The sequence below is a fragment of the Epinephelus moara genome, chromosome 9, assembly GCF_006386435.1.
Source record: "Epinephelus moara isolate mb chromosome 9, YSFRI_EMoa_1.0, whole genome shotgun sequence".
Classification (NCBI taxonomy): domain Eukaryota; kingdom Metazoa; phylum Chordata; class Actinopteri; order Perciformes; family Serranidae; genus Epinephelus; species Epinephelus moara.
The window spans coordinates 21,947,283-21,968,149 of NC_065514.1; the positions used below are offsets into that span (position 1 = coordinate 21,947,283).

The 20,867-nt window shown below is 39.0% G+C and overlaps 2 protein-coding genes across 4 annotated transcripts; one reads left to right on the forward strand and one right to left on the reverse strand.

The window, feature by feature from the left end:
* Positions 1-941: 941 nt before the first annotated feature.
* Positions 942-10,375, forward strand: bspry (B-box and SPRY domain containing). 2 transcript variants are annotated; one of them, XM_050053149.1, is made up of 6 exons: positions 942-1,386; positions 1,955-2,047; positions 5,324-5,554; positions 5,674-5,699; positions 5,796-5,920; positions 8,155-10,374. In XM_050053149.1, exons 1-6 carry the CDS (start codon positions 1,015-1,017, stop codon positions 8,688-8,690), a joined length of 1,383 nt encoding a protein of 460 aa, XP_049909106.1. In that variant the 5' UTR covers positions 942-1,014; the 3' UTR covers positions 8,691-10,374. The 2 variants fall into 2 exon arrangements, with proteins under 2 accessions (XP_049909106.1, XP_049909107.1); XM_050053150.1 differs by having other exon boundaries at positions 998-1,386; positions 1,949-2,047; positions 8,155-10,375.
* A 1,885-nt stretch (positions 10,376-12,260) lies between these two features.
* coq4 (coenzyme Q4 homolog (S. cerevisiae)) lies at positions 12,261-20,809 on the reverse strand. 2 transcript variants are annotated; one of them, XM_050052439.1, is made up of 7 exons: positions 20,668-20,807; positions 19,743-19,895; positions 18,126-18,222; positions 17,901-18,003; positions 17,645-17,774; positions 15,539-15,632; positions 12,261-14,764 (listed from the first exon to the last, which is right to left on the reverse strand). In XM_050052439.1, exons 1-7 carry the CDS (start codon positions 20,732-20,734, stop codon positions 14,581-14,583), a joined length of 828 nt encoding a protein of 275 aa, XP_049908396.1. In that variant the 5' UTR covers positions 20,735-20,807; the 3' UTR covers positions 12,261-14,580. The 2 variants fall into 2 exon arrangements, with proteins under 2 accessions (XP_049908396.1, XP_049908395.1); XM_050052438.1 differs by having other exon boundaries at positions 12,262-14,764; positions 19,743-19,898; positions 20,668-20,809.
* Between the last annotated feature and the right edge of the window lie 58 nt (positions 20,810-20,867).

A 20,867-nucleotide genomic window follows, 5' to 3' on the forward strand; every position in this document is an offset into this window, starting at 1 on the left:
GGAACTTTTAACGCTGCAGTGTTGGCTATGAAAGCAAACAAATCTGTCCAAGCACTATTCATTTCTTGATTTTCCTCTGAGACCTTTTCTTTTTTTGGATTAGGAATCCATAACCAGCCTAGCTAGAGAGACTCAAAAGTAGCCCTGATATGGAGGTTCCCCAAAATTTAGGAAAAAGCACCAGGCTGTTGACATATTCTAGTTGACGGAATGTTAAAACATTTCTTCACTGAGTGTATAAGCTACACATTTTTACTGCTGGAAAATGTACAAAATGATTTCAGATTTTAAGTTGACATTGTTTGTTTGTATAATTGTATTATTAAATGATTTAATACAAAAAAGCTGCAGGGCGAAAATGTGATTTTGAAATTGATGGCTGGAAGAGCTGCCCTTTCATTTAAATTAGATTGCACCTTTCTTTTTTATGCATTCATTTTATGCATTTACACCTGATCATGATACTGGTGTAAATTCATGTACTCATCGATTGTTTTCATGCAAAATATTTACCTGCAAAGATGGACTAATGACTAATCCTAGTAGAATACAAATTATCACTTACCACTAAAATACATTGTCAGGTAGGCCTATAACTAACTTCAAAATAATTAATCTGTAGTAGACTACTGCAGGTTTCTGTCCCCTGTGACTTTATTTAAGGTCACAGCTGAAAATCTGAGGAGTTTTAAGATGAAAATGGAGAGATAAAGAGACTAAAAGACACTCCAGTATGCAAAGTGACATTTCAGCTTTTTATAGCCTCAGGCCAATTAAAGAATATACCTGTTTGTGATGGATTACCCAGTGATTTAAAACTGGAGAGACGGTTATCAGCTCACGCCCAAATCAAACACCTAAAAAACCAGCAGAGCAGAAACCCTTTTTCCTCTCCCAGCTCTGACCTCTGCTGTCCGTGTCACTTCCGTGTTCCGCTCACCTGTTACACCTGTATTACAGCGTACTGTAGGTGCCACTCCAGTCCTGTCGGTGCACCTGTTGCGTTATTGTGCCATGACCGAGGAGCTAATAACGTGTGAGCTAACATGCCCGTCTTCACCGACCGACTCGGGGAAGACTTTAAACGGTGTGAAAACCGTCGAGATGGATATTGAGCAGCCTATTTTCTCCGTGTTGAGCGGCGGGGTGAAGCAGCAGCAGCAGCCGGAGGGGGACACTCCGGTGCTGGGCTCACCCTCTGCGACAACCGCTGACACCGAGTCCGGGATCTTCTCCGGGGAGTGTGAGCTCTGTGTGGAGCATGAGGCAGAGCTGGACTGGTTCTGTGGCACCGAGCAGAGACTCATCTGCTCTCACTGCGCCATTGTGGGCCCCTGCCACGGACACACTGTGACCCCTCTGGCCACCAGAGTAACCGCAGTGAGGGTGAGTGTGTTACCTATAAATACTGTATTTATACACAACAGCTGTGTGCTTCCTTTAAATGTGTTGGCTGAGCTGTGGGATGATACTGATGATGTGTCAGCTCTGGAAATATGGGTGAGGATACCTGCGGGGTGAGAAACAGCCCAGGAAGGTTAGTTTCACTTGTGTGAATGCCTTGTGACTTTTTATCTGCCCTACTTTTAACTGTCAGACAAGTTTATATGTTTATCCACTCATTTTACTTTGTCTACCTGTAAAGTCATCCCTCTATCTCTTTGTCAAGTGGTTTTAATGACAGAAAATGTGTATTTTTCCTATTTTCTATTATTGTATTCCTGTTTTCTGTCATGAAGCCATGAGTGCTGACAAACTGTGCTCATATATTTGACAGTGTCATACTTACACTTCATGATTCTCTCTTGGGTGTGCCACAATTTGCATGGTTTTTTTTTCTAGCTGATTCCTCAGCTGGGTATTTGAAAAGACAGGATTTTCTTGTTGCGTCTCCAGCTGATGAGTGTGTGTATGTGTATGTGTGTGTCTGTGTGTGTGTTTTTACCAGAACCAGCTGGTGGATGTGTGTGAGAAAATGCAGCTGCAGGCACTGAGGATCGAGAGGTTTATCGGCCAGACGTTAACAGCCAAAGAGCAAAAGCTTCAGGTGAGAAATAATGCCACTGATCCCCACCCACTCAGCCGCACACTAATGATCACACAGACGCTGTGCCAACCTCAGTGCTGATACACACACTGCTCTGTGGAGCCTGAACAGTTTCACAAGTACAGTGTGTCTGATGTTGGCTGGCTCGCCTTAATAAAATAGTCATGTGACAACACACATGTGCTGTGCAGACACGTGTTGGGTTTGAATATTGACCTCTATAATGAGTGTCTTTGCATGAGGGCTACAACTGAAGATAATTTTTTAATGTCAATTAATTTGTTGACTATTTCCTTAATTGTCTAATAAGCTGTTAAATCTATCAGATGTCAGAACATAGTAAAAAAAAAAATACCATCACAGTTTCTTCTCCCTCCTCAAATTGCTTGTTTGGTGTGACTAGCTGCGCCAAAACTCACAGATATTTAGTTTATAATGATGTATCAAACTGAAAAAATCTGAAAACCTGCACATTTAAGAAGCAGGAACTAGTGAGTGATTGTTTCTTGCCTGATAAATAATTAAATTAATTATTGGACACATTGTCCCAGCACTTTATTGCACATGAAACAGTGATTGTCATCAACAAGGAGAGTAAATTGTGACAGAAATCATCCCTCTATAGTAAAAACATTCCTAATTATTTATATGAGTTCATGTGTTAATACATAACAATAGCCTACTTTGGAAAAACAGCATGAATTATCAGCATGGTGTTGATATCGGCTCCCTAAATCTAAATTCTTTTGAATATAATATATTAGAATAGAATATAATTTACCGCACTTCTAACAATGATTAAACAATTTCAAATCTTTTTACACTGAAAAAGTAAAATAATGAGGTACTTTGCAGTAGTAAATGCATGAATAAAGCAGGAAACAACATGTTAACTATTCATGCACTGTATAACTTGCTGATTTATCACTACACAACAAAGTAAATGTTGCCTCTTTCAGTGCACCTGTATTTATTAACCTCCCTGCACTCAATGGGTGTCTAAAGGGTAGGTACGGTCATGCATGTGTAGTTTTCTCACTTACAAGCTACCACCAGCAAATCAAACCTCAAGCAAACAACAACGGCAGGTAAGACAAACACTTAGGTACACTCTTAGAAATAAGGGTTCCAAAAAGGTTCTTCCTTGAGGGCTGAGGCTCGACCTGATTTGGCTCTGGAGACCTCTTTTTTTAAGAAAGGGTTCTTCAGTGGTTCTTTGTGAAACTAATGCAGGAGATATAGCCTGCTTGCTTTTTAACCATGTGTTTACATAGACAACTGGCTGCGCTGTGAACAGAATTATTCACATAATGGCCTATGTACAACGCGTGTTACTGGAGGATTCCACTAGAGGGCACACCAGAGAACTTAGACCATATAGAACTTCTAGATTTGCATGATGTAAAGAATAATATAGACTGATATTGTTAATTCTGAGATCAGTGTGGATCCTAGTAGAAAAAGTATCAGCAGAGCCACCATAGATGGTATGTATAAAGCATATTTTGGCAATGGTGAGTTTCTTCAATTCAGTTCAACTCAATTCAATAAGCTTTAATTTAAGACAGTGAAAAGTGAAAAACAATTACCAACAATGAAATTATTACAAATGCATAAACATAAACTTTAAAGGGAAAAAAACTCATTAAGTGAAGGGGTAAATAAAAAGGCAGAGTGTGACCTGTTAGGAGATGAACTATGTGTTGTTGTGTTGGTTGTCTCTTAGACTGTGACATGCATTTATATGTCTTGCTGCATCTGTGGCACTGAAACTATTTTCTCTAAGGGTTCCAATAAAATCCATTTCATCCAAAGAACCCTTTTTGGAAGAAGGAGTTCTTCGAAGATTGTTGAAAGCATGGGTGCTAAAGACCCTTATATAGACCCATAGACTGAATCACAATATTTGTTTACATAAAATGAAATGGTGCTGAACAGATGCTGTCTCATTTGGTTGATTCTTAACCACGTAAAAAAAAAAAAAAAAAATCAGTGTCAGTTTAAGTGTGCGTTATATTTACAATATTCTCACTGATTTTCCGCCGGGGGACTGAAGCTGTTATCTCAAAGCCACCAGACTCCATTGACAAAAACAGTAATTTTAGAGCAAAGGAACAAGTACAACATTCACTTACACTGATACTGTTTTTTTTTAGGTGAGTCTTTTTAGCTGGCTGAAATATGTCAGATAGGTTGACCCACTGTGCTTAACTATATCTCTTAAATGTTATAGTTACAACTGAATAAATGACAACAGAAATAAATACGTTTGCCGATGTGTCATGTCTCTGCAATTCAAAACAATTGCCAGTTGTCTACCCAGAAGTATTAGCACAACATCATGGTGATTCAGTCAATGGGGGCCAGCTGAAGAACCCTGTGTGGTTCTACTTAATCCCTTTATTTCTAAGATTGCACCCTATCTGAGCAACAGTCAAATCACCAAGTGTCCTACAACATAAAACAAACTTACTCCACACTGTGGAAACAATGCTGTTGGCTACAAATCTGGTCACTGATTCTCTGTTACTATTGGTGTGTTTGTTTATGGTCACACGAGGGAAGTCACTTGTATGAAGTGTGAGATGTCATCAACAATCTCTGTGCTTTCTTGGGCCCCCACCGTCAAGTGTTTGTGTTGCTGCTGATTAGCAACAGCTAAACAATGAGCTGAATCTCATGGTAAAGCTATGTAAAGCTGAGGGGAGTGGCAGATCCATGTGATAATTCTCTGTAGCTTCATTGGTATTTCAACTGTCACATTGCAATGTCATAAATACACATTGTGTTTGATTTTTTTCATGCAGAGAAGGTAATCACAGGTGCTTACTTATAACTGAACACAGCATTATAATTTAATAGAAATGAAGTGCAGGAGCTGACTGAGGATGTAAGATCTAGTCAAATGCCTTCCTGTGACATTTCTATTATCTATTAATCAGTTTTTAATTGATTTTTATGAGTGCTAAAACAGCAAGTTTTTCTCACAGCAGACATTTTGACTTGTCAAAGTAGGAAGAACGCTGTAGTTGCAACCTCAACATGTCAGACAAATGAGTTGATTTGACAGAAGCCTTCTAGAAATGAAAATAAAAAGTGTTGACAAGGATGAGTTTTTCATATTCGTTTTTTAACTTTGCTGCTAAAATATGTATCACAAAAAATGAAATAAATGAGTGGGTTCAGAAGGTTAGAGGGTTTAGAAACATTACACGAATGTATGGGCTTTAGAAACTAAACTTGTGTCTAATATTTCCTCTTCTCTCCTTGGTGTAGGCATCGGCGAGCAGGGCGAGGGAGCAGATCGTGGCTCAGGTCAGCGCAGCACGTGAAGCCCTGGAGGAGGAGGAGCAGCGTGTCTTGGAGGAGGTGCAGCAAGAGGAGGAGCGGGTGGAGCAGTGTCTCCTCACCCAGAGAGCCCACTGGAGCCAGGCTTTGGCGAGTCTGTCGCAAACACGCTCCGGCCTGGTGCACACGCTGACGCACACTCCAGACGCACAGTTGGTGGTGAGAGACTGGGACATTTTTGTTGAGGGAGGACAAGGGGTCATTGTGTTCAAATAACAGTATCCTGATGATGGTCATTAAACTACCAGAAGAGTCATCACTTTGTTTCTGTCTTTCAGACCAGTGTCCAGGAGATAGCTGACAGGTGAGCTTTCATCACGTGACATTTGCGAATATTATGTTCATGCTCAGGACATACCAGAGGGGTAATGTCTCTCCTTGTGGTCTGTGTGTGTGTCAGGGTGGAGGAGGCAGAGGGGGTTGGGGAGCCCTGTGATACAGACCAGCTCAACCTGAACCCAGGCTGCAGTGACAGCAAGCTGCTGAGAGGTCTGTGGGCCACCGCGGTGCTGCTGGGGCCAAACGGTTAGTAGATTTTTATTCAGTCATAATACAAACACAACAGATCCAACAGGAACATACAAGGTTATAACATAACTGATGATGGTAATTATTATCATACCTGCTAACTTTGAAAATGTGGAAAACGGTATATTCTTAAATCAAAACCAGGCAGCTCATTTTGTTCATTCTTAATACTTTTTGTGTGTGTGATGATGTAAAAGTAGATGCCTGAGACAGAGACACCCTGAGAAATGTTGCAGGCAAACAGTTCAACAAGAAAAGTAACTGTTCTTACATTCAAAAAGTAAAAGTACTTAAATACTAGTCCATACCCATTGAGTGCACAGTTGTCCACGTACAGTTTCACATGNATGATGTAAAAGTAGATGCCTGAGACAGAGACACCCTGAGAAATGTTGCAGGCAAACAGTTCAACAAGAAAAGTAACTGTCCTTTCGTGATATGCATTCAGTAATAGAAGATCATTTGCTCAATTAAAAGTCCAAGCAAAGTTCTTACATTCAAAAAGTAAAAGTACTTAAATACTAGTCCATACCCATTGAGTGCACAGTTGCCCACGTACAGTTTCACATGGTGTGTGTTTGNAATATTCATTGCCTTATAGAAGCTCAGTTTTAGTAAGTTTTCCAACTTTTGCCAAGAGGGAACTTTAGATATTGGTCCCTAGATTATGTTTCATGCAGATCAGTCAAACTTCCTAGGAAGAGATTGATTTTAAGTGTTTTTCCAAAAATTCAAAATGGTGGAAAATCTATACAGCCGGAAGTTATGGGTTCTTGAGGCAAATTTGTTCCTCGTGAGGAGAGGCATCTCTGTGCAAAGTTTCATGTCTCTACAACATACAGGGCATGAGATAAGCCCATTCAAAGTTTGCAATTTCAACTGGTTGCTATAGCGCCCCCCTTTGGCCAATTGATGTAATATTACTTCATTCCCATCCTCCCATGACCCTCTACCACTGTGCCAAATTCACATGGATTGACCAAGTCAGTGAGGAGAAAAACGTGGAACAGACACACCCACACACCCACAGACAGAGTTTTCATCATTATATAGTAAGATTATCAATAAAATGTGGCCGAATGTTAAAGGTTTCATGTTGTTAAAAAAAAAAAGAAAAAAAGTCTTTTCTAATATAAAGCAGGTAAAGGTGCTATATAAATACTGTGAACATATCCAAACAATCCACAGAGGAACGTGCATAGTCAGTGTTCAGAAACTGTGCCTTTAAACAAGCTGTCAGGATTTCCGTGAAGTTGTGATGTCACCACTTTATAGACCATTTCAGGCTTAAAAAATAAAGAATCTTAAAGGGTCTCTTTGTATTTCCTGTTTTAAAGTTTTGCATCATATATGAATGACATCTGCTGACAGAAGGTCAACAGACAGTATGAGGGAAAAAAATAATGCTTTTTTTGAATATTAAAGCATGTAAACATGTTCTAGTAAAAACTCAAAATGCAAGTATAAACCTGAAAATAAGCACAATATGGGACCTTTAAAGTAGAAGTGCTCATTATGCAGAATGGCTCCTTTATGTGTTATAGTTCTGTATACAGTATATAATAATACTGAATCATTGATACTGATTCATATTATATTTTATAAGCTAATGTGTATGCTAGTTTTAAGCAAATGCTGTATTATTAAGCTTTGTAATTAAATGTTCATCAAAAAAGTAACTAGTAACCACTGTACAACTGTCACATAAAAAAGTATAAAGTACCTGAAACTACACATCCCACTACACTGCATACAAGTATAGAATTCCTGTATTTATTTATACCACTACTTATCACACATACTGATGTTAGCCATAAAGATAAGTGTACACATGATTTGACCTTTTTGATTTTCAATGTTTTCCGCACCCAGAATCTTCCTGACTTGTGGTAGTGTGCAGTAGCTCTGGAAATATACTTCACATATTAGTAGTAATCACATTCATCTACATAGACTAAATTGTGTCCTGATGTATTTTGCACTCTGGTTGGATACAACAGTAATTGTGAGGGGTGAAAATGTAACAAATGAATGGTGCAAGTGTTGAAATGGATCTAAACTTGGAGAAAAATGAGATAATTTGCATAAGAGTGGCGCAAAAATCCAGTGTTGTTCATGGAAATCTGAAAGGTGGACAGCATGATACAAAGATTCTTATAATGCCTCAAAGCATGTCTGCTTATAGTGCAGCAGTTTGTGACATTTATTCCATCTCGTTCTTCTTCCCACAGCTTATGGATCGTCTTATTTAAAGTTTGACGAGCGCACAGTGAGCCCCCTTCTGTCCCTGTCTGATGATGTCTGCACTCTGACCTTCCTGCACAAAAAAGTTCGCCAACCTCTGCCCTACGACCCGGCACGCTTTGACTGTTGGCCCAACGCACTGGGCTCACTGTCCATGTCCTCTGGCACCCACAGCTGGGTGGTGGACGTGGGCCAGAGTGGTGCCTTTAAGGTCGGGGTCTGCTACAGCTCTCTGGAGCGCAAAGGCTCCGGGGACGAGGCCCGGCTGGGCCACAACAGTCAGTCGTGGGTGCTGTGCCACTACGACGGGGACTACTCCTTCTGCCACGCAGGGAAGAAGGTGCCTCTGCAGGTGGTGAGGAGACCCCAGAGGATTGGCCTGCTGCTGGACTGGCCCAGTCACACACTGCTGTTTTATGAGCCGGACTCCAGCGCTGTGCTGTACACTGTCACACATCCCTTCAGTGCCCCACTGCTGCCGGCGTTTGCTGTCACCGACCGCAGTATCACCATACTGCACTGACACACTCTGCTGAAAACTAAATGACCTTAAACATGTGAAAATGCCTTTCTCTAATGTAAATATGATCAGCAACTAAAGATCCTCCACCTGTGCTGTAATGAAAGGCCTCAGTTTGTATTTATTATATTAGCTAATCTATTAGCTGCTGATTCTTTTTTTACTGTTTTTAATGATTTAATAGATTTTAATATTCATAATGTACAGTAGTGCTGTAACAGTATTGTTTGACTGATGATGATTGTGTTTTAATAATTGTTTTTTATCTTAAGTTTGAGCTTCCCCAAGACTCTGTGTAGAAAATGGTAATCACACTGTTTGATCTAGGACTGTTCAAAACAAGGCTGGAATCGCCTTTTCCCCCGGGAAAGATTTGTACAAACTTAACAGGTAAATGGACAATTTTAGAGCATTTTGAATCAAAAAAATCCTAGAAGTTTTGATCAGTGTCAGGGAGCAGCATATGATTAAGGGACACACAGGAAAAGTTCACACACTTTGACTTTATTATGACATTTTCTATGACATACCAACACTAAACAAAAACTAAACAATCAGCGGTGATGTAACCGACATGACGCTCATATTACATTTTATTTTTCCACTTTTTTGTTACATTTGAAAGTAATAAAATAAACTCAGTACAGTGTTTGACATTGATTGTATCTACCCACAGCAGTCAAGTAACAGCTCGACCGGGGCACGGCAACACCACTTGCACAAAACCACACACAGAACTGCTGTTCCCCATAATATTAGAACCAGAAGTAATAATATTAATGGAAATATGTTCAGTGTATTTATGATTTTGATTACATTTGCTAATTATTATCTTAGATGATGATGCCTGGCTGCCTTTTGTAGCAGAGCAATCTTTTTTAATATATTTTTATTGGTATGTTGGGGGGACATTTTGAGCCTATTTGAATAGATCTGTCCCCCCAACATACGCTATAATTACAGCCTAGGTTTAAAGTGTTGTGTAAAAGAAACTCACTACATAAATACCCTGAGATCATTTTGTATTGATGTTATTTGCTCAGTAAAACATTTATTATAGTTTGACTGTTATGTATTCTGTCTCTCTCTCTGTCTTTACTGTTGATTTGTTTGTTTGTTTACTGGGAGCCCCTTCAGTTGCTGCCTTGAAAATTGCTGTTCCTGGGGACCATAATCAAATCAATCAATCAATCAATCATTCAATCAATTTTATTTATAAAGCCCAGTATCACAAATCAGGATTTGCCTCACAGGGCTTTACAGCATACGACATCCCTCTGTCCTTAGGACCCTCGCAGCGGATAAGGAAAAACTCTCCAAAAAAACCTTAACGGGGGAAAAAAATGATAGAAACTTCAGGAAGAGCAACTGAGGAGGAATCCCTCTTCCAGGATGACAGACGTGCAATAGATGTCGTACAGAACAGATCAACATGATAAATTAACAGTAATCCGTGTGACACAATGAGACAGAAAGAGAGACAGAGACAGAGAGAGATGCAGGACAGACGGTAATGACAGTAGCTTACAACAACATTAATGAAAGTAATAATATTATAGTTATAGTTCTGGCTATTGTGGTACAATATGTTGAAAGTATATATTAATATCTCATAGTATACATATGTGACAATCATCATCATTAAATGAAATACATAGTTATAGTCAACTTTTTTTTTACTTTCACTTCATACAGTAAACAAAGTTAGAGCATTGACATTGCATCAGACCCCAACATCCGTACTGTAAAAATCGAAGGGAATGGATTTTACGTATTTAATTTGCAGGCCTGTTTTCAGAAACCTCTTTAGCCACTTATTAAAACCTTTTGTTGAGATCCTTGAGATTCAAAGCAGGGCAACTGTTGCAGTGAGAGATGCTCTATACATTACTGTTTCTGGGTTTTGTTTTGTTTTTCATAGCACTGGTCTTGGTTGAAGTAGCATTTATTTTGAACTACTTTATATAATGATGCAACTAGTGGTTATTTTTATTATGGATAAATCACCTGATGAAATTCTCAATTGGCTGATTGATCATCTTGTGAAAAAATCAGAAATTAGTGAGAAATGCCTCAGCAATTAGCCAGAGCCCAAAGTGACACCTTCACAGGGCTTTATTTTGCTTGATCAACAACCCAAACCCCAAAATCATAGGTGCAGATTTAGAGGAGGACACAGAGGACACATCCCCCTCAATATTTAAAACATGTGCATCTGTCTCCACCAGTAAAAACATGAAAGTAGCAGACTAAATTAAAGACTTTTAAACCATAAATTGATGCAGAAATTCAATTCACCAGAGTTGATGCTCAAATTTTCTGGCAGATGACCGCCAAACCCACCATTTCAAATTTGTCCCCACCCCCTAGTATTGAAACCAAACCTTCACCCCAAAGTAGAAAATCCTCAATCTTGTGAACCTGGAACCATGAAATGTTTGTGGATTAAAAATGGCCTAAAAATTGATCAAAATAGTTGGGGATCAATCAATTAATTGATGAATTTTTTCAAATGTACTTGTACATTTTCATTTTTTATGTGCAAAAAATCTTTATTGGTTAAATTAACTAAATAAGTTGGTAAAATCGTAGTGGAGTAAATATACAACATTTTCCTCTGAAATGTAGTGAAGTAGAAGTGTAAAGTAACATAAAATGAACATAATCAAGTAACGTACAAGTACCTTAAGTTTTAGTTAAGTGCAGCACTTGACATATAGTAACATTCCACCTCAGGTAAAACTCTATAAAACAATTGATGTTTCCTCTTCCATTAGAAACATTTGTGGAGACAACAGTTTTAAACGTTTAAATGTGGCAAAGTAGCTCTGTGCTGTGACAATCACAAGTTTTAGGGAGTCAAAACCAGATGTCAACACCTCTGCTTTTGGCCGCTAGAGGGCAGTAGAGTCAAATGAAGCCTCCACAGTCAACAGGTCAAACATGAGTCATGCACCAGTGTGGTTATGATGATGATGCACTGATCAGTGAAGAAGAAATGTTGCTCCAGGACCACGGACAGCTACAGGTGCAATCAGACGAAAACTCTGAAAACTGAGCACATATATATATATACAGCATGTTGAATGAATGTTTTTGAATTTAAATAACACCAAATGACATAATGACAATTAGTGTTAACACCTGTAAGACGCAGAGACTGATGAACAACCAGGAAATAGACGATGAAAGCAACAAGCCCACTGTAGAAGTGTGAGGTCATTTAAAACATTCCTCCAGACACAACAAGGTGGGAGGGAGTAGGAGGCAATGAGACAAAACAGGGAAGAGCTATGAATAGAATAGTGACTTCACTGACTCATTATCATCAGAGATATTTTAGATCCGAATAAGGTACTGTAGTAGCACTAAAGGCCATGTCTAGGGAACGTCATGTAACTATCAGTAAGGAATTCATTTCAATAGTTTCAGAGTGGACATGTTGAAGCTGTGGATGTCCAGGATGTCGCAATCACAGATATTTCTTGTGATTTTGGTACAATGTGATGTAACATTGAAACAACCCATTCATTGCTATTTTCATAGAGACACTGTGTTTTAAAAGCATCTTCCCATAAAGGACATTTACATTTGAATACAGTGTTTTATTAGACTTGCTGGAACATGTTGAACTTATGAAAGAAATTGATAAACACAATGGACAACTCCTTTATATGGAGTTATTGATGCCAAACAACAACAACAAAGAAGAAGAAGTGTATATCAGTAGTGGCTTTACAGGTACAACCTTGATGGGAACACGGGGAAATAACCAAGAGCAGACAAACAAAACAAGGTGATTTACAGAATTTAATATGACTCACAAGTTAAATCAGTAGTTTGATATGTAGATGTGTCAGCTATTTTCATATGGAGGGTCCTGGCAGAGACGCAGAGGTGGGGGCACTGATGTCACTGGCAGCAGGGGGAGGTTGTTACTTGGGTGCGGATATGACCATGTGTGTATGATATATTAGTTTGTGTTAAACAAAGGTGATACTAATATCCCCCAGAGACCCTGCGTCCTCATATGAGGACATTACATTTTGGGTTTACTGGGCCTTCTGTGTCATTCTGCTTAACTTAGACCTCTCGTCCTTGTTCGTGGACACTTTTTTTGTGCCGTCTAGTGGTAGTAAGACCACAATACACTCATCCATGTAAAAACAAGATGGCAGCCATCTCGGCCAAGTCAGTCTGCTGCCGACCCCGACACAAAAGTGGACAAGGTAGAAAACCTGATCACATTTCATGGTTATTTATTTACAACTTGTTTATTTATGATTAATAATGTTTTTAGCCATACAAATTTGACCAATTTTAGCAACAGTAACAAGCTAAGAAACTGTTAAGTACTTGTTTGCAGACGTTGGGGATTTCTCATCAGCTCGTTAAAGGACATTGGGACTTTCTTATCGTCTCGTTTGAGGACATTAGGGGCTTTACTGTTGTCTCGTTTGAGGATATTGGGACTCCATTAATTTATTTATTATTGTTGACAATCTTTAGTTTTTTTATACTTATCAGAGGCTGCTAATCTCAAATAGCTAGGACAAATTGAAAATGCATACCAAACAAAAGTTCAGGTCTCAGGAGGGTGTTGATGAATGGGGCCCAACATCCGAGAAATAAATCAGTGTGGTTGTTTGTGTTCCGTGTTATTTGCCCTTCTACTGAAATGTACTCTGATATCAGAAGGTCCCACTGGGATTTTAAGAGGTTATTTTTGTCTTTCCAGTTCAGTAAAACTGTCTTTTTAGCGATGTTAAAACGATAGAGGTTGTTAATATTTCATGTTATTGTCATATCCACAAGCAATTACAGTGAAATCATGGCCTGTCTTCATGCAGTGTGTCCAAAGCAAAATGTGAAAATTTAAAGCTGCACAGCGACACTGAACTAAATGTGTGACGTGACAGCTGGCTGCGGCATTTAACAGAAAAGTCTTCATGCGTTCTGACCTGTGGAATTAACACATAACCCACATATCTAAAAATAACCTTACCATAACCTTAAAGTGGGCTCTCACCACAAGAATGCTTTTAGCTAGAAAAACTAAAGGGTATTTTTTGACACCAGATTTGCTCATCTCACACACCTGCCGAGGAGTGTACACACTGACTTCCTGTTATTATTACTGTGAAAAAAATAGGGGCTCAGTATTAGATTGATCTATACGATAACACAGGCAGCTGCACTGATGGGGTTTTTTTAAGATTCATGACAAGTAATTCTCAATAATTTGACCGCAGTTTTACATTAGAAAAACAATTGGCCAGAAATTTGGCATAAAAATGATAATAATGGACCAATAATAATATTACTTTTCAATACTGACTATATCACAGCAGAATATAAGTATTTAATAACAGACATAATTCATTCTTTTTAATTTATTTTTCTCATTGATACAAATAAAAAACCTTACAACATACCACTCACAGTGACTCAACAAGACCTGTTGAACCAGACCTGCTGTCTACAGCTGTGCCTCCAACTTTTTTGGCTCACTATAACTGAGATAAAATTATCTACTATTTCACAACACAAGCGCATGAAGAAAAACGTCCCAAAAAAATATATATCAGGACTTAGTTTCTTCTTCTTTCTTTCGATCAGCTCATGATCTCTCAGACTGATCTGGTGACCCTTTGGGGAGAAACCACTGGTCCAGCGGACCAAAAACTCTTACGTTTCATCGGCTGAAATTACTGCACTCACAATGATTCACAGTTTTAGGGAAAAGCCAACCAACCAAAGTTTGGCAAGTGTGAAATTTCCTCTGTAGTTAATACCGTCCTTCCCCACAGTATAACACTTAAATCATTTCTGGTTTGTCCGCTGTGAAGAGAATTTTGTCTGGTGATTCCTGAATCATCTTTTACAGTCTTTCTCAGGTGTCCCTCTTGTTGGCAGCGCTGACTATGACAGGAGGTGGCTCTATGTTGAGCTCTTGTCTGAGGTCTTCGATGCTCTGTGCCCATCGTCTCTCATAGAAGATGTTGAGGACGCAGCGGGCCCGGTGACCGTTCTGCAGAGCCCACGGGCCCAAGGATGTAAACAGCAACTGTAAACGGCTAGAAGGTGACACAAGAGAGGAAAAGTTCAGCATGACACAACAATGAAGGGATTGTTTTGTATTTCTGAATTCTGATACACCAGTTCCTTAAAAGCACAAGGAAGTTAAGTTACTGAATGAGGAAGGGTTAATGAGTTACAGGTAAAGTGACGGTTTACAGGTATTTGCTTATCATAACCGAACAATGATATATTGTCCGTGGGAGTGTTTCCTCTTATCCCTCCATCATACACAACACCTGCATAAAAGCCTAATAAATATTTACAGTATGGCAGTAATTTCTGTGGGATACAAAATTTGGCAGGCCGCACTGTTGTCAGAGTTGGGTTAATGCTATTTGTTATACATAGATTAAGGGCAGCAACTTCTAGGCTCATAAAACCTGAGAGGCAAAATTCAGGGTATAGAAGACCCCAAAGTAGACCATAAATGATTAGCTGATGAATTGATAAGTCGATTTAAATTTATTGAAAACTATTTTGGTAATTAATTTATCGTTCAAATCATTTTTGAGCAAAAATGCAAAAACTTTCAGATTCCAAAATAATAATTTTTGTTGGTTTTCTTTGTCTTTTAATACATTAAACTGAATATTTCTGGATTTTAGGATGTTGCTCAGAGAAAACAAGACATCTGGATATGTCACATTTATAAAAAAATAAAGCAATCTGTAAATTGAGAAATTAATTGGCAGATTAATCCCTAATGAAAATAATCAAAGCCCAGGACTGTGCTGTGATTTTAACTCTGGTAAAAAATACTGGTACTGTACCTTGCATTCAGCCGCAGTGGGCCCAACACAGCTCCCAGGGCACACATGGGGAGCCCAGTCTGAGCAGCTTCAAACCATTTCACCGCCACTTCACCTGAAAGCAGTAAGAAGGGACAAAAAACTCTCCAGATTATTCTGGATAAAAGGAGAAGGGAATATGTGCTGAGACACAAAGACAAACTGCATATACAAGGTTGCCAATTTACAGCCACTTTTGTATCATAACAATGTCTGGAGTATGTGTAAATGCAGTCTTAACCAGAATTAGTTGACTTTACTCGCAAATCGCATGGAAACTCGTTGCCTTATACCACATTAGATTTTACATTAGCTAAAACTAAAAAGTCAAGTTGTATTAACATAGAACCTTTAGTTTTTACATTAGCTAAACTAAGTAAGTCAGGTTGTACCAACATAGAACATAGAACCTTTAGATTTTACACAAGCTGAAACGAAAGACATCATGTTGTGTTAAAATATAACCTTAATTTTATGCAGTAGGCTTAAAGTACATATTAGTAGTGCCTACTCAAAATCATTAGAAAAATTATATACATATACACACATATATATATGTGTGTGTGTGTGTGTGTGTGTGTGTGTATACACAACAGTGAAATACTTCTTCAAGATTGGTACAATACAATTAGCTGATGCCCACTTACATAACACCAGCTAGATTATATCAGTTTAATAATAATATTCTAGATCTTTGTATTAAATGTGAACAATCTAAAGGCACACTTTTTCCATAGCATGTGAGATCTCACAAAACACTAGATGTAAAGCTACCTCTTGATCCAAAAATGTTTATTTGGGGTTATATTTTGCCACCTTATTCACATCAAGGGGTAAACGAATTCTTATGTGTTCACTCCAGGCAAAGTGTTCAATCGTCTTATCATGGAAGAATATTTAAAATCCACAGGTGGGCCAATGGCTTAGGGAAATGAGTAAATGTTGTAATGTGGAGAAGATAACTTAAATTCAGAGAAGTTAAAGTGAAACCTTTGATGGGGTTTGAGCCCCCTTTACCCAGCCGTTAGGGAATGCTAACTGCTAATTAACCAGTTAGGTTAAGGTATGTCTTGTCTTTTAACTGTGTTGTTTAAAAAGCATTAACATACTATGGGAAAAAAACGAAAGGAGAAAAGAAATGCATAACTTCTTTTAACTCTATTGCAAAACATTTTCCCGCTTCGTTTGACAAGTTCATTCCATTAGTATGCTGTCAGCAAAACAGAGGGCTCACATCAACAATTTATAGTGAAAGCGGTTGAAAAGCAGGAAATGTGCACAGACTGCTGGGAATGGAAACAAGGAAGAGACTAGGCCCTATCTACACAGATATATTTTAAAATGAACATTTTCCCCTGTTTTAAGATAATTCTGTCTATCTTTGTTTTACAAAATATAGACTCCAAATGCTCGCCGGTGTCAGCTGTCTCCAGCAGTCTACCTTGTCACAAAAGCTGTAAAGTGTACAGGCTAACATTACGTTTTTTCAAAAAAACTGCTGGAGAGCTTATCGCCAATGATTCTCGTTCAATTTACAGATGAAGAAGCTCATTCAAACATATGAGTGATTCTCTGGACATGCGAAAGTTTTCCTTCCATTCCTCATGGACAACAATCCCACTCTGGAAATGTCCCACCATCTGCTTGTTTAACTGGTCCTAATCCAAAGCTATCGTTTCTGGTGGACTTAAAAACACCAATGATGAGGTGTGTAGAGGAACAGCCTCTCTGGACTTCCCTCGAACCAGTATTATTGATGAATGGACCCAGGAGACCACCGGAGGGTCAAATGTTTAGGACTCACCCCTGTATTACCCCGACTGGACAAAAACTTCTTCCAGCCATCCTTAGGCCAAAAGGAATTAAAAAGTCTGGTTTTTACCAGGTACCAGGTTTTCAACTGGTTCTGTCTGCCATGCGCACAATAATTCTTGCTAAGACTTTATTCGTTGTACTATTAAAAACAGCTTGGCTATCAAGCTCCTATAAATGACATGATTGAAACATGATTTCACTTCGTCTGAAATGTGATGACTTGTATCTTATCTGGGGACGATTTTCAGTTTTAATTTGTGAAGTCTGACTCACCCAGCATGTTGGTGGGCATCCCCAGTAAGGTGTGCAGCAAATCATGAACCTCTCTGTATCTTTGCATGACGTAAGCTAGCTCCTCGTCATCCACAAACTTCACGTCTGCCCTTGTGTCAGGGGTCACGCACTAACAGAACAGGGAAGTGAATGCGTGAGTAAAGACAAAAGAGAATCATACAAAGGGAGGGAGGGAAGAAATTCTGGGGAAACGTGTTTGTCTTGATGAAACAAGCATTCTTCAACAGACACTCACATTGTCCTCCAGAAAGCGAAGGTATTCTCTGCCAAAAGAGCCATCAGGCAGTGAGGCCATCTCCTTCAGATCGAGTGTGGAAAGCCGGATCCTCGGCCTTTCTCTGCAATAACCAGTCAATAATAACAAGTATGACTAAATCATGTATCATTCACAGTACAGACAATGCTATTTAAAAGCGCTTAAATCTGGAATGTTACTTATGTTACTGTTGCAGGGACTCACATTAGGATAGTGTAGCCTTCAGGATCATTTCTCATCTTGTCTCTGAGATTTACCAATGCTAGGTGTCCTGTTGTCTCTCCGAGCACTGCAACCATGTCTGTAAGGAGAGTTTCATCCAATTACAACGTATTAGTTGTACAATATAGAGATTTGTTGCTGTTAAACCTACAATCTAATGTTTGATTGCCTCACAATAACATATATTTCAACTTAAAGAAAATAGATTTGTTACATTGATAATAGACAAATCAATAATATGTATTTTGTCATAAAATAAAAGTGTGTAATAAAGCTTTCATGTAGGGGCACTCTGATGAGTAAACTAATGATCAGTTAACTCACCACAGAGAGTACTAGTCAGCCTGTGAAAACAGCTGTTAAGTATTTTCTGTGGTTTTGAAGGAGATTTTTAAAGTGTGAGAAAATGTCTGGCTGAAATGCCAAGGCTGGTGATGTCATCAGAGGTTATCTCTCATAGTGTGCGTTTGGAGAGTACAAGGTGTTCACAGAAAGCTTGCTTTATCAACTGGGCTTGTGGAGTTGGAATGGCCTGGGTGTTCGCTAGGCAGGAAGGGGCAAATGAAAAAATAAGGATACAGCATTTTTGTAGATCAACTAAAACTGGGGACTAAAAGTCAGGTGTGGGCCTTTAAAAACACCTGTGGTCCCTAAACTAAATGCCAAATGAGAGGTGTTAATGCCATCTTCCTCACTGAGAGTTTCAGGGTATCTGTGCTGACATATGGCCTCGCTTAGTATCTATTCTCATTACGGTTTCCAAGACATTTTAGAAGCACGAAACAGTAGTCTCCAGAGAATAAAAGACTGACAATGAGTAACAAAACTTTAACAGAAATGAGAAAAGAAACCTCAGGTACAGCCCCACACTGCTGCTGATGGTATCATTTCACTGAATTATAAAAACCAAAATGAAACAATCTAACCACGAAGTAATCCAAGTCACATAACTTAGTCATGGGAGCAAAATAAAAATTAATTCCCACAGCCAATCAGTTTACAAACCCAGAGTGTTGACAAAGTTGTACAATGATTTTGTTGAACTGAACTTGAAGGTTCATTCTTGACCTTGGATAAAGTAGTTTGATCAGATAATCTTATCCAAAGGTTCACCTCCTTGTTTTTTTTGTTTTGTTTTTTTCCAGCCACATTTGTGACCTTCATCAGTGAACTCCATCTGCTAATAAGAATAAGCTCAGAAAAACAAGTAAGTAAACTTTATGATAAGACTTTTTAAAAACAATTTCCACTAGGCTGCAATGTATTAAAGATGCTCATCAAAAGGGTCTAAGGAGGATGACTGATTTTTGATGAATTTCCAAAGTTTGGAACATCAGGGGTTTTCTATTGTACTACCAGCGAGAGAGCTGCCTCCATATTTGGCTATACTGTAGGTCGTCTGGGACTGGGCTGTACCGCCATACTTAACTGTTCATGGGAAGGCTTTTTGGGATCTTTTCCCAGATAGCCTTGATTTGGCGGTAGAGATAATGGCAGGAAATGCAAGGGGGGGTGCAATAAATACCTCCAGACAGAGTCAGACACCACAAGGGAAAGCATTTAATTAAAAAAACAGATAGGTAGACGGCAAAGTCTCACCATGCCTGTAGGGATTCTGTAGTGCTGCCACACCTGACCCGACAGCCAGCAGGGCTTTCTGGATGGGGGTGGTTTGGATATGTCCGGGATACAGCCCATCATAGCAGCTGTCTGTGTATACACTGCCGCTACTGTACAGCTTGTGGACGCACACTGCTGCGAGAAAGGTGATGCAACATTTAAACCTTTAACACAAGTGGACCAAGACAATCTTATCATGCGCTCTTTTATTGCCCTCATATAACAATAACTCAACAGCTTATTGATATATGTTTATAGCACAGCAGAAGAACTGGTGTGCTCTGCTAAAGCCAGTAAAACCAGGAATTTACTGGTGAAGACTTTAGTACACAGCACAATCATGCACGTTTGACAGGTATAGGTGAAGTATTTGGGGAAAACCTGAATGAGAATATATGCTGTGGCAAAGAAGTGTAGCTCAGGTGCATTACTTTCTGCTCACAAGACGCCTGAGAAGAGTGACTAAGCTCATTGTCCATAAGCTGTGTGTTTTATTATATAAAATAATGTCACTCATTTCAGTTTAGCTCAGGAATATCACTCATAAATCACTGACATTTCAATGAAATAAACAGATTATCGCAATGATGTCTGGGTAACATCCATCTACAACTTACTGTGGACAAAAATCAGTATTCTTAATGAGTATTCTGTCGTTCCTACTTGAAAGACAAGAGTAGCTAATGACTGATATAATATACAACATGATTAGAGACATGTATCTGATTCTAGCTTACAACATAGCCGTTAGCTAAGAGTGTGTACAACTTGTGCTCTCTGGTAAGTTAACGACATGCTGACAGCTGGGCTTCAACATTCATTCATTTCTACGTTAAACAGTTCACATTAAGTAATATCTAACTATTTATCTAAAGAGTATATTCCGCTTTTTCGAAACTCATACCTTTGGAGATCAAACCGTTTTGTCGATGAACGAATCGTTGTAAAGGTCTACATACGCACAGCGACATTGTGGACGCTAATGCGCATGCGTCACTTTGATGTCACTAGTTTTTGACTCCGGGGCAGCCCTGGCAAAGGGACGGAGTTAGTCTGTTTGAGTGAATGCACTGCTGAGGGAGTGACTCCGCCCTCACCCAGTTG

Bases quoted from the DNA above. Each gene is read 5' to 3' on its own strand.
- coq4 (XM_050052438.1), bottom strand. From the start codon at position 20,734: ATGTCGCTGTGCGTATGTAGACCTTTACAACGATTCGTTCATCGACAA. The intron at 19,899-20,667 runs GTATGAGTTTCG...CCTTTCTCGCAG, and splicing joins AAACGGTTTGATCTCCAAAG to CAGTGTGCGTCCACAAGCTG. The intron at 17,775-17,900 runs GTGAGTGTCTGT...CTGTTCTGTTAG, and splicing joins TTCGCTTTCTGGAGGACAAT to TGCGTGACCCCTGACACAAG.
- bspry (XM_050053150.1), top strand. From the start codon at position 1,015: ATGACCGAGGAGCTAATAACGTGTGAGCTAACATGCCCGTCTTCACCG. The intron at 2,048-5,323 runs GTGAGAAATAAT...TCCTTGGTGTAG, and splicing joins CCAAAGAGCAAAAGCTTCAG to GCATCGGCGAGCAGGGCGAG. The intron at 5,700-5,795 runs GTGAGCTTTCAT...TGTGTGTGTCAG, and splicing joins GTCCAGGAGATAGCTGACAG to GGTGGAGGAGGCAGAGGGGG.